The sequence below is a fragment of the Orycteropus afer genome, unplaced genomic scaffold, assembly GCF_000298275.1.
Source record: "Orycteropus afer afer isolate SDZICR_OR568_19922 unplaced genomic scaffold, OryAfe1.0 scaffold00030, whole genome shotgun sequence".
NCBI classification, from domain to species: Eukaryota; Metazoa; Chordata; class Mammalia; order Tubulidentata; family Orycteropodidae; genus Orycteropus; species Orycteropus afer.
In genome coordinates this window covers 9462283-9473688 of record NW_006921617.1, presented here as the reverse complement: position 1 = coordinate 9473688, position 11406 = coordinate 9462283, and the positions used below count along the sequence as shown (strand labels likewise).

General features: G+C 36.9%; 1 protein-coding gene across 1 annotated transcript in view; it reads left to right on the top strand.

The window, feature by feature from the left end:
* Positions 1-1223: 1223 nt before the first annotated feature.
* RIOK3 (RIO kinase 3) overlaps positions 1224-11406 on the top strand; it is a 26171-nt gene continuing 15988 nt past the window's right edge. The window contains exons 1-7 of the mRNA XM_042780251.1: positions 1224-1268; positions 2231-2352; positions 2771-2916; positions 3007-3114; positions 3327-3436; positions 4674-4817; positions 5591-5718. Coding sequence (XP_042636185.1) covers positions 1224-1268; positions 2231-2352; positions 2771-2916; positions 3007-3114; positions 3327-3436; positions 4674-4817; positions 5591-5718 — 803 coding nt within the window. The remainder of the gene's footprint in view (positions 1269-2230; positions 2353-2770; positions 2917-3006; positions 3115-3326; positions 3437-4673; positions 4818-5590; positions 5719-11406) is intronic.

Here is an 11406-nt window from a genome sequence, read left to right as displayed (position 1 = left end):
AATCCTAATAAAAAAAAAAAAAATCATCCAATATAAACTATATGCATCACAATAGTCCAGTTCACAGTCAGTCATGGGGATGGCATTCATGGGGTACCAGAAGTTGGGAGCCAGCTCAACAGCAACTAACAGCAGCAACATGCTGGCTAGGTGCTGGGATTTTAATTAATTTAACTCTAAATTTTGTGGCAAACAAGGAGCTCTGGTAGCATAGTGCCTAAGGCACTTGACTGCTAACCAGAAGGCTGGCGGTTCAAACCCACCAGCTTCCTTCTTCAGAAGGAAGGTTGGGCAATCTACTTCCGTAGTGATACTGCCTCAGAAACCCAAGGAGGGGTCACTATGAGTCGGGTCCGACTCAACAGCACACAACAACCTTGAGAAAAGGAAGATAGAAATTACCCCAGTAATTACAATAAACTTCAATGATGTTTAAGAGATGAAGCATAAGATACTGTAACAGTGTATATATAAGCAGTGTATATAAAAGCAGGTGAACATAATCTGGAGTGGGCATTACAAGTCCTCACAGAAAAAGTGATATTTAAGCTAAGACCTAAAGGTTGATTAAAAGTAAGCTGGGCTAGGAAGTAGGTGAGAAAGAGTGTTGTAGATGTAAGGAACAGTAGAAGCAAAAAGAACGGCCCCATCACAAAGGACTTTCTGAGCATGTTAAGGAATGGATTTGGACTTTATCCTAGAAGCAACAGGAAATGATGAAAGACCTTTAAGCAAGGCAACTGAACCAGTCACATCTGCAGCATTTTAGAAAAACCACTGTTTTGTGGTATGGAATGTGGGGACAAGCAAGACTGGAAACAGAAAGATTGGTTAGGGACCTTTGACAGGAGCCCTGAGATGTGATGGTGGTACCTTGGCTTAGAATCATGGAAGGAAGGTAGAGAGAGTTGGGCATACTCAAGAGATACTTAGACAGCTGTGGCAATACTAATGCTCTTCTTAATCACTAGAATACAAAATGTAGTTATTTGCTGCTGCTAAATAAAGCTTAGGAGCTCTGGTAGCGTAGTGCCTAAGGCACTTGACTGCTAACCAGAAGGCTGGCGGTTCAAACCCACCAGCCACTCCTCAGAAGAAAGATGGGGCAGTCTACTTCCATAGTGATACTACCTCAGAAACCCAAGGAGGGGTCCCTATTGAGTCGGGTCTGACTCGATGGCACATAACAACAACAACAAATAAAGCTTGCCCCCTCAGAAAATATGAATTGTGAAATCAACCTACAGTTGTATTTCAAGAGGGCAAAGGTAAGGAGCCCTGGTGATACACTGGTTAAGTGATTGCCTGCTATTTGGAAAGTTAGTGGTTTGAACCCACCAAATGCACTACAGGAGAAAGATGTATAGTCTGCTCCCATAAAGATTACAGCCTTGGAAACCTTATGGGGCAGTTCTGCTCTGTCCTATAGGGTTGCTATGAGTTGGAATTGACTTGATGGCAGTGGGTTTGGTTTTGGATAGTTATATTTTTTCCAGAGTCTGATTCTCAGCATTTAAAGTTCAGAGACTGTCATTTTGTTAAGTTCTTTTAGTTTTAGTATATCCAAAGATGTCTTGAGAGGAGCTGACATATACTTTTTACATTTAGAAGACTGATGTCAAAATCATAGTGCTTAAATTGTTGTTGTTGTTGTTATGTGCCATCGAGTCAAACCTGACTCATAGCGACCCCTCCTTGGGTTTCCGAGGCAGTATCACTACGGAAGTAGGATTGCCCAAACTTCCTTCCGAGGAGTGGCTGGTGGGTTTGCCAGCCGTCTGGTTAGCAGGCAAGTGTCTTAGCCACTATGCTTAAATTAGAATGAGATAAAACTTTTAAGTGTGTTTTGAGTTCTGCTAGCTGTTATAGCTAGCCTATTCCTATACAAATAACCACCTAGGGAGCCAATTTATCAGCACAAGGGTGCTTCCGTGGTGAACAAGGGAGTTACATTAACCATTAGGTTTGTGGTGTGATGCTCTAATAGCCTGGTACTTTCTGACGTATAAGGACAAACCTGCTAAGCAGGCTAGAGAGAGCTTTTGGCTGTTTTAGCTTTTAAATTTATCCTTGGTCAGATTTGAGCTGGGAGATATTTTTACTTTTATGATACTTTTTACAAATAGTGAATGATTCAAATAATAAGATAACCTTATTTCCAAGTTCTGGAGGCATTTTATTTCAATGCTATGAATTATGAATTGAATCGCCTTTCTTTCCCCCTAAATAGTGTCCATGGGCTACCCTTCAAAATACAATATCTTCTTGTTCCTTGGCTGATGTAATGAGTGAACAATTGGCTAAAGAATTACAATTAGAAGAAGAAGCTGCTGTTTTTCCTGATGTTGGTGGGTAAGTAAAACTCACCAAGAACCTATTTTATCAGCAGCTTATTATAGCAAAGTTTGAATTTGATTAGTGATTGTCATGACAACTGATGAAGACACACTTTTAGAAAAACAGGTAGTACAAAGAACACTATACTGTAAGTCCATTGATACTTGAGTTTTGGTGCTATTTCTGTGACTGGTTTTTAGTATAATCTTGGGCAAACCACTCTGTTTCTCTGGGTTTCAGTTATGTTAATCTAACTGTTGAACTAGCTGGTCTCTAAATTAACAAATAAGGAAATGCGAATGACCTGGTTAAGAGTTCTTTCCCATTGCTTTAGTAGAATTTTAACACTGAAAAGGCACATCCCACTCTCATAATTGGTTGCATCTGTTGACACCAGCACGTTCTATCAGTTTACACTGCCTTATTTTGATAGTGTTGCTGAAGGACCATTCATTACTGGAGAAAACATTGACACCTCCAGTGACCTCATGCTGGCTCAGATGCTACAAATGGAATTTGACAGAGAATATGATGCACAGCTTAGGCGTGAAGAAAAAAAATTCAATGGAGATAGCAAAGGTACTGTGACCCTGTTGTGACATATTGGTGGTGGTAGGACATGCTTATAACATGCCCCTATATGAATCTTCAATTATTTTTGCCTTTAAGTTTCCATTTCCTTTGAAAATTATCGAAAAGTGCATCCTTACGAAGACAGTGATAGCTCTGAAGATGAGGTTGACTGGCAAGATACCCGAGATGATCCCTACATGCCAGGTATCAGTGCTTTTAAATACTCTGTTGGGGAAGGATCGGGCTGGGGCACAGAAAGATTAATTTTTCTAAGGAACCTTTCTGGTTTGTATTTATCTTTGAGTCTGTCATTTGGTAATTTACTCTGTTAGATTCAAATGCCTTTTCAGAATTGTTGAATGCAGCAATATAGTTTTGCTATTTTTATATTCTTGGCTTGTTTTAATCATCTTTAGCAAAACCAGTTCCTACTCCCAAAAAGGGTTTTATTGGAAAAGGAAAAGACATCACCACCAAACATGATGAAGTAGTATGTGGGAGAAAGAATACAGCAAGAATGGAAAATGTAAGTTTTACAGAAAGTATCTATATCTGAGTTGAGAGTTTTGAATAAGTTAAAAACATAGAAATTTAAATACAATATCTTACATTTCTTTAAAAAAAAAGTCCTTTTTCTAAAGATGTTTTAGATGACATTATAGCTATACCATGAAAACTCAGCTGCTAATAAGAATATAAAGTACCTCAGAATAAAGTTCTATGATAATCTTAAGAAAAATAGTTTATTTACCTTGATTCTAAAATTAAGAAATAGTTCTTATGAAAGTAATATATTTGTTCTTCAGCATATTATTTTACATAATGTAGCATCCCTAACCAAGAAATTGATTACATTGTTGATTGGGTATAGGAATGGGAGGGAGAATTACTTTTTACTATATGCTTTTTGAACCTTTTCCAAAAGGGGTTCACAGGAGTATGTGAACTACCCCTGTATGTCAGGAAAAAAATGTAATTTTTTTTAAAAAAATTCTTTCTGTTTCATATTCTTATTAAAATAAAACATTAAGACTTTAGAACACAAATGCTTATTAAGTAAGCATATTATTAAATTATATCGAGTCTAGAAATATTCCAGGTCTGACTCTAGAACAGCAGTGTCCTATAGAACTTTCTGTGACTATGAAAACGTTCTGTACCAATTCTGTTCATAATGGTAGCTGTTCAGCACTTAAAATATGGCTGGTGTAACTGAGGGACTAAATTTTTAGTTTTAATTTTAACTAATTTAAAGTTAAATATCCACATGTGGCTACCGTAATATTGGAGAGCATAGCTGTAGAACATAATTGTCATGGTGTGGGCTTAGCTTGCTATACTAACCCACTCCTCAAAAATGGTTAATTATGAAATTGTATTTCTTTGGTAAGATTTGGTGTAGCCTTCAAAATAGTGTGTCCTTTGGGTGTTGTAAAAGCAAAGTACAAAATAAAAGCTGAACGACCTTCGTCTTTAGATGCAAGTAGATTTTTTTTTTTTTTGCATAGAATAAAATTAATATGTTAAATTGTTCAATTTTATGTCATACAGAAAAACCCTTTTTGGGCTGCAGTTTCTTAGATGGTATTGCTTCCTTTTTGGATTTATTAGTGAATTATTTTATTTTTCTCTACGACCTCTGGGTTCTGCTTTTGTAGCATGGTCATATTTGGAATAAGAAACTTGTTGTGAGTAAAGACTGATCTTCATTTATTCTAACCTCATTTTACAGTATTTAGATGTGATTCTTTTTTTCTTGGCAGTTTGCACCTGGGTTTCAGGTAGGCGATGGAATTGGAATGGATTTAAAACTATCAAATCATGTTTTCAATGCTTTAAAACAACATGCCTACTCAGAAGAACGTCGAAGTGCCCGCCTCCATGAGAAAAAGGAACATTCTACTGCAGTAAGTGATCTTAAGTTTTTGTTTGTTTGTTTGTTTAATGGAAAGATTTAAATTAGAAAACTTTTTGTTGAGAGGTAGGGGTGGGGAAAGCTCCATGCTGGATATCTGTTCATGTGGTTGAGTTTTCACATCAAAGATTAAGTGATATCCATGTGGGTTTACTATTTGATTTTTCAGTTTTAATGTAATGGTTATAAACAACTTTACTCAAAGCTAACATTTTAGTGGTCGTAATTATAAACTGTGTAGTTTATAGTACAGCTGGATTTTTTAGAATTCTTTGTAAAAATTGTTTCTTATTACATTATTGACACATTTGTAGCAACTTTAATAGTCTAATAATGAAGATAAAGTCTGATAACTTGAGAATAAACTAATTGATTAACTCTTTAGGAAAACGAGTAAGTATGCCAGGAGAGTGATTTAAACTTCAGGGAGAAAGTAAGATTTTGACTAAGCTAGTTGTCTGGCTTTTTATATTTACTTATTTTTATGTTTACTTTCTTTTATATATTTACTTTCAAGATAGTCTTTTCAAATGCAAATGATCTCTGTTTTTCATTTATATATTTACTTTCAAGCACATTAGATTTGTAGTTTATGGAAATGAATAGTATCTTGATAGCACTTTTATAAGAACCTGTTAATATACAGCTAAGTGATAATAAAGGTAAAAATAAACTATTTTTTAAAAATTTAAGATACTGGAAATAGTTCAGAAAATGTTTCTTGATTAACAGTCATTATCACTTATAGTGCTCTATCTTTTATAGGAAAAAGCAGTTGATCCTAAGACACGTTTACTTATGTATAAAATGGTCAACTCTGGAATGTTGGAGACAATCACTGGCTGTGTTAGTACAGGAAAGGAGTCTGTTGTCTTTCATGCATATGGAGGGAGGTAAATGAGCAAAATAAAATACCATCATGTGAATCAAAGCTTAGCCCCTTCTTCCCAATATTAATGGATTTACACAAAATCTAAGTATACTATGTGGCAACCAGAGTAATTTTTAAAGTGTTATTATAAGAAATTTAGACCATATAGAGATGTGTAAAGGAAGACACAATCATCCTAATCTTACCACCCCAAGAAAACCATTAATAATTTTCTGTAGTTATCTTCTAGTCTTTTTTCTGTGCACATGTATTTTTTACATTATCAGAATCATAATACTTAAGATTTTGTTTCTTCAGCTTGGTGTTCGTAATGTATTATTGGAGACAGGGATTTGAGAGAGGTAGCAGGTGAAAGCTAATTAATGGTGAAAGTTAAGTTTTGGTGAAAGCTACCATTTTGAGTATTTCCTTTGTACCAGATACTAATCTACACAACAATCATGGAGAGTATTATTGTTCCCATTTTATGAATAAAGTACCAGACCTGGAAGACCTGCCTAGACTTAGGCAGCTAGCTTGTAGCAGAGCAAAACTGAACTTGGGTGTGACCCGAAACCCATGTTCTTTCAACTGTGGGGCCCTTTAGTAACAGGTTGGTGGGAGAACATGCTTGGATCAGTTATTGATTCCCCCTGCATAACTCTGATCTTCACTGTAAGAAATACTTACTTTAAGTAGTGTTGACATTATCTAAGGAAATGTCTTTTAAAAATCTTAATCACACCCTAGAAATTACCCACCTCACTTTTTTCACAAGGACTTAGGTTACAAAAGAACAGCACGGGGAAGAGAAAAGTTTTAGAAAGTGTAATTTGTTTATACCAATAAATGCAATCACCTGATTATTCACATTGACACCAACCAGCAAGGCTTACCACCTGAGGCATTCCCTCACCTTAACACTGTTTAAAAACAAAAATGTTTTTAAAAAGATGACAGAAGTTGTTCTGTTTCCTTTACGTTTCAAAAAAAAGAAACAAACCCACTGCCATTGAGTCAGTTATGACTCATTGTGACCCTATAGCACAGAGTAGAACTGCCCCACAGGTTTTTCAAGGGTGTAATCTCTACGGAAGCAGACTGCCACATCTTTTTCCCACAGAATCACTGGTGGATTTAAACCACTGACCTTTTTGTTTAGCAGCTGAGAACTTAACCTCTGCACCACCAGGGCTCCCTTGTAGGTTTAGAAAGATTTTACTGTGTAATTAGGGGATTCAATTATTTTCAAGTCCTTGCCTTTAGTTTTTTATTCTATTCTTATCTTAGTGAGGCATAAACTTACAATTGTAGTATTCAATTTCAAAATGAAGAGGATAAAAATTAATGTTAAGGTAAAGTTGCTCAATACATATACACTTAAGGTTTTTAAAACTGTGTAATCTGAAGCAAGTTCCTGAACCTCATCTGAAAATTGAACATCACCTTCTAGGACATTTGTAGGCATAAATGAGATCATATATGATAATACCTTATGTATATTAATCTTAATAAGCAGTTATTTCTTCTTACCTTAAGCTTTGTTTACCTCTTTCCAAATCTCAACTCATGGTTCCCTGAGACCAGAAAAACTAAACTCACTGCCACTGAGTTGATTCTAACTCATAGGAGCGCTATTGGATTTCTAAGGCTATAAATCTTAATGGAAGCAGACTGCCCCGTCTTTGATCCACGAAGCAGCCGTTGGGTTTGAACCACTGACTTATTGATTAGCAGCCAAATGCCTTAACCACTATACCAGCAGAACTCCTTTCCCTGAGACCAGGCAAATATAAGTTAATGGCACATGTTGGTAAATTATAACTTAAAGGATTAAAATGAATCTTTATCCTATCTGCCTTCACCCCATAGGTCTTTTCTCCAAAGAGAACCACTATTAACATGTTTTATTCTAGCCTTTCAGAAATCTTTATGTATGTCTTCCTTATATAAAAGAGATTATACTCTTTGTAGTTAATATCATGAGACAGAGTATATGTTAACTGCTGTATGGAAGGTGAATTTGCTCTGTGAACTTGCACCCAAATCACATTTTCAAAAAAATATATATATATATATTATTCAGGACCTTAGTTTTTTCACTTAGATCTCTATATATATGTATTTGTATATTTATTTTATCTCTGTGTGTGTGTGTGTGTGTGTGTATTTCATCTTAGATATTTATATTAGGAGTTCTGGTAGCGTAGTGCCTAAGGCATTTGACTGCTAACCAGAAGGCTGGGGGTTCAAGCCGACCAGCCATTCCTCGGAAGGAAGGTTGGGCAATCTACGTGCGTAGTGATACCGCCTCAGAAACCCAAGGAGGGGTCTCTATGAGTCAGGTGCAACTTGATGGCACATAACAACAACAACAACACCCCATCCAAATAATATCAGTAGGCAGTGAGATAAATGAGCCTGAAGTTCTGGTGAAAGTCACTTTTGGCATAGAAATGGGGGAATTATTAGTATAGAGATGGTGTTTAAAGCCATAAGGCTAAATGAAATTTTCCAGGAAGAGAAAGTAGTTAGAGAAAAGGGGCTTAGTCAGTGGGAGAATACAGCACAGATGAGGTAAGCTGGTAATTTGATTCAAATTCTACCCTCTGGAAACACAGTTCCTTTCCTTTCCAGATTAACATCCCTTCAGATATTTAAAGGTAAATGTTGTCTCCTGTTGAAAGTAGTAACGTGTGCTGGATTTGTCAGGGAAGAACATATAGGACATGTTTTCTACACTTATGTTTATGCCATAGCCAAGAGGAAGAACTATTATGGTCAATACAAGATATTTCTATAACAGAATACACAGTTCTACAAGTGAGACTTTGTATGTTACAGGAGTAGAGAACAGGACAAGATATTGCCAGGCACATTCAGGGAAGATGGCATGATTAAGTTAGATCTGAACAAGGATTTTAAAAATGGGCCAAAAACGAGAAACTGATGCTCAGGGGAAAAAAAAAACTCGTTGCAGGATATGTACAGTACATTATGTATTTAGATTTTTTAAGTTATATAGGATATATATATGGACATTTATTTATAGATGCTTAAATACTTTTAAAAACTAGAAAGAAACTGTAAACTCATGATTATGCCATCTTCCCTGAATGTGCCTGGCTCATAAGGGAGGTAAGGTGGAGAATGAAACTATTCGGGGTGGTATTCAAAGGGAGTTTCATAATATTCTCTAAAAAAGAACAGGAGAGACTGAGAATGGAAGGATTAAAGATTAGGTAACAAGGAGACTGACAATGAGGAGATTAGAAAGTATGTGCTTAGGGGTAATTGGAAATAAAGCTGTGTAGACAAACCAGAAATTGAGAAGGAGGCCCTTAAAAGCTAGGCAGAGGACAGATGTGTGATTTGCTAAATGACAAGGAAGTGTTTAAATAGGGTAATGACAAGGTAACTCCTCTATGTTGGATTGTATCCTGCACCTTCCAACTAAGGAATCTCCTCTATGATATTTTTTTAAAGAATCTCATCCACTTAAGCTTAAACTTTCCAGTGACAGGGAATGTATCATCTCAAAATCCAGCCTGTTCTAACTATAAATGTCTTTAAACTATTGGAAATTTCTCCATTTTATAGTCTGTGATCTGTCTTTCTGAAAACTGATTCATCAATTCACCAGTTATTTGAGCAGCTATTATGTGCTGTTACTCTTCTAGTTATTGGGGATGTAACAATGAATGGTACAAGGACAGTTCCTGTTCTCTCATAAAATGTACTGTGCCTCCCATCCCCATCCAAGACGAGGAAAAAAAAAAAATCAGGTGCTGTGCAAATAGTTAAAATAGGGTGATGTCATAGTGACTGGATGACTACTTTTGATTAGAAGGACAAGGAAGTCTTCTCTGATGCTGTGACAGTTCAAGTAAGATTTAAATGACATGTAGGATCTGGTGTCAAAGATGGAGTGGAAGAGGATAGCCAGTGTTAATGCCTTAAGACAGACAAGCTTGGTTTGTGTGAAGGATTCAAAGACTAGAGAGGGGGTTGGGAAGTTAATTGAGTGGTGCTAGTGGTACGTCCTTCCTCGGAAGGAAGATGGGGCAATCTACTTCTGTAGTGATACTGCCTCGGAAACCCAAGGAGGGGTCGCTATGAGTTGGGTCCGACTTGACAGCACATAACAACATCAACAACAACAGTGGCTTGGATTAAGGAGGTAGTCGTGAAAGTAGAGAACAGGAGATAGTTGATATTTATTTTGAAGGTAGAGCCAACAGTACATGCTGTTGGATTGGATGTTAGGATGGGTTCTTGGCTAGAGCAATTGGATAGTGGTGCCATTTATTGAGGTAGAGCTTGGGGAAGGGTAGATTTGTTGTTGTTAGATGCATTCGAGTTCATCCCAACTCATAGTGACCCTATGTAGGTTTAGGAAATAGTTATCAAGAGTTTTATTTTGAACATGTTAAGTTTGAGAGGTCTACTAAACATGTAAGTGATGGCAAGTAGCCAGATAGATAAATTAGCCTGAAGTTCTAGAGAAAGTCACTCTAGACATTGAAATGCGGGAATTATCAGTGTAGAGATGGTATTTAAAGCCATGGGCTAAATGAAATTTCCCAGGAAGGGAAAGTAGAGAAGAATCAGTAGAATCGGTAGAATCAGAGTATTCTAATCTTTGAGGCTAAACAGAGGAGGATGAGTCAGCGGGAGAGTATGGTACAGAAGAGTTTGATTTAAATTCTGTCTTCTGGAAATAGTTCCTTTCCCAGATTAATATCCCTTCAGATATTTAAAGGTAAATATTGTCTCTTATTCTGTCCATCTCCTTTTTTGTTCCCACTGTTACCCACTACCATGATTCAAGCCCTTTTAATGTCTCACTGTTGCAGCAGCATCCTCAGTAGGCTCTATACCTACAGCTTCTCCCCTACTCCATTCCACCCTAATATTGTTCACTTGATCATTGTGAAGTGTGTCATTGATTATTGATAGTCAGGGTTCTTTACATGTTTGCCTCGCCGCTGCTATTACGGCTCCAACTTCTGTTATTTTCTCTTTCCAGCCAAGTCCTTAACTGTTTGCTGTTGCTCAGACATGTCCTAGAGTTCCCCCCTTCTGTTTTTTGTTAAACTGTGACTCCACTTGTTTAGCTCCTACCCATTGTTCTGCTGTCACTTGTCACCTGGGCCCCGAAGCATTGCCTTACCTCTCCAATCAGGAGTGGACTGTCTATTCCTTGACTACTTTTATTTTCTCCTGCCCCTGCAGGCATACTCACAGGGCAGGGACCCCTTTACTCACCTCTATCTGGTAGAAGTGAAAGAGTTATTGAGGGAAAAAAACAAACAAACTTTGTTTTGGTGATTAATTGATTTTTGCAGCTGAACCATCCCAGGTAGACATAGCTTATTGTAAAGTACATTTTGTCATCATTGTTCCTCAAGTTTGATTCCATAGGCATTCAGTGAAAAGTGTTGTATTATTGTTTGTTGAAAACAGGTTGACAGTTTATTTTTCAAAAACAAAACAAAAACCTAAGGTCTTACTAAGATCCAAAAGCATGTATGTATGTGTGTGTGTATATACATACGTACGTACGTATGTACGTACATATATATATATATCTTGGAAGGAAGATGGGGCAATCTACTACCATAGTGATACTGCCTCAGAAACCCAAGGAGGGGTCACTATGAGTTGGGTCCGACTCGATGGCACATAACAACAACAACATGTATGTATG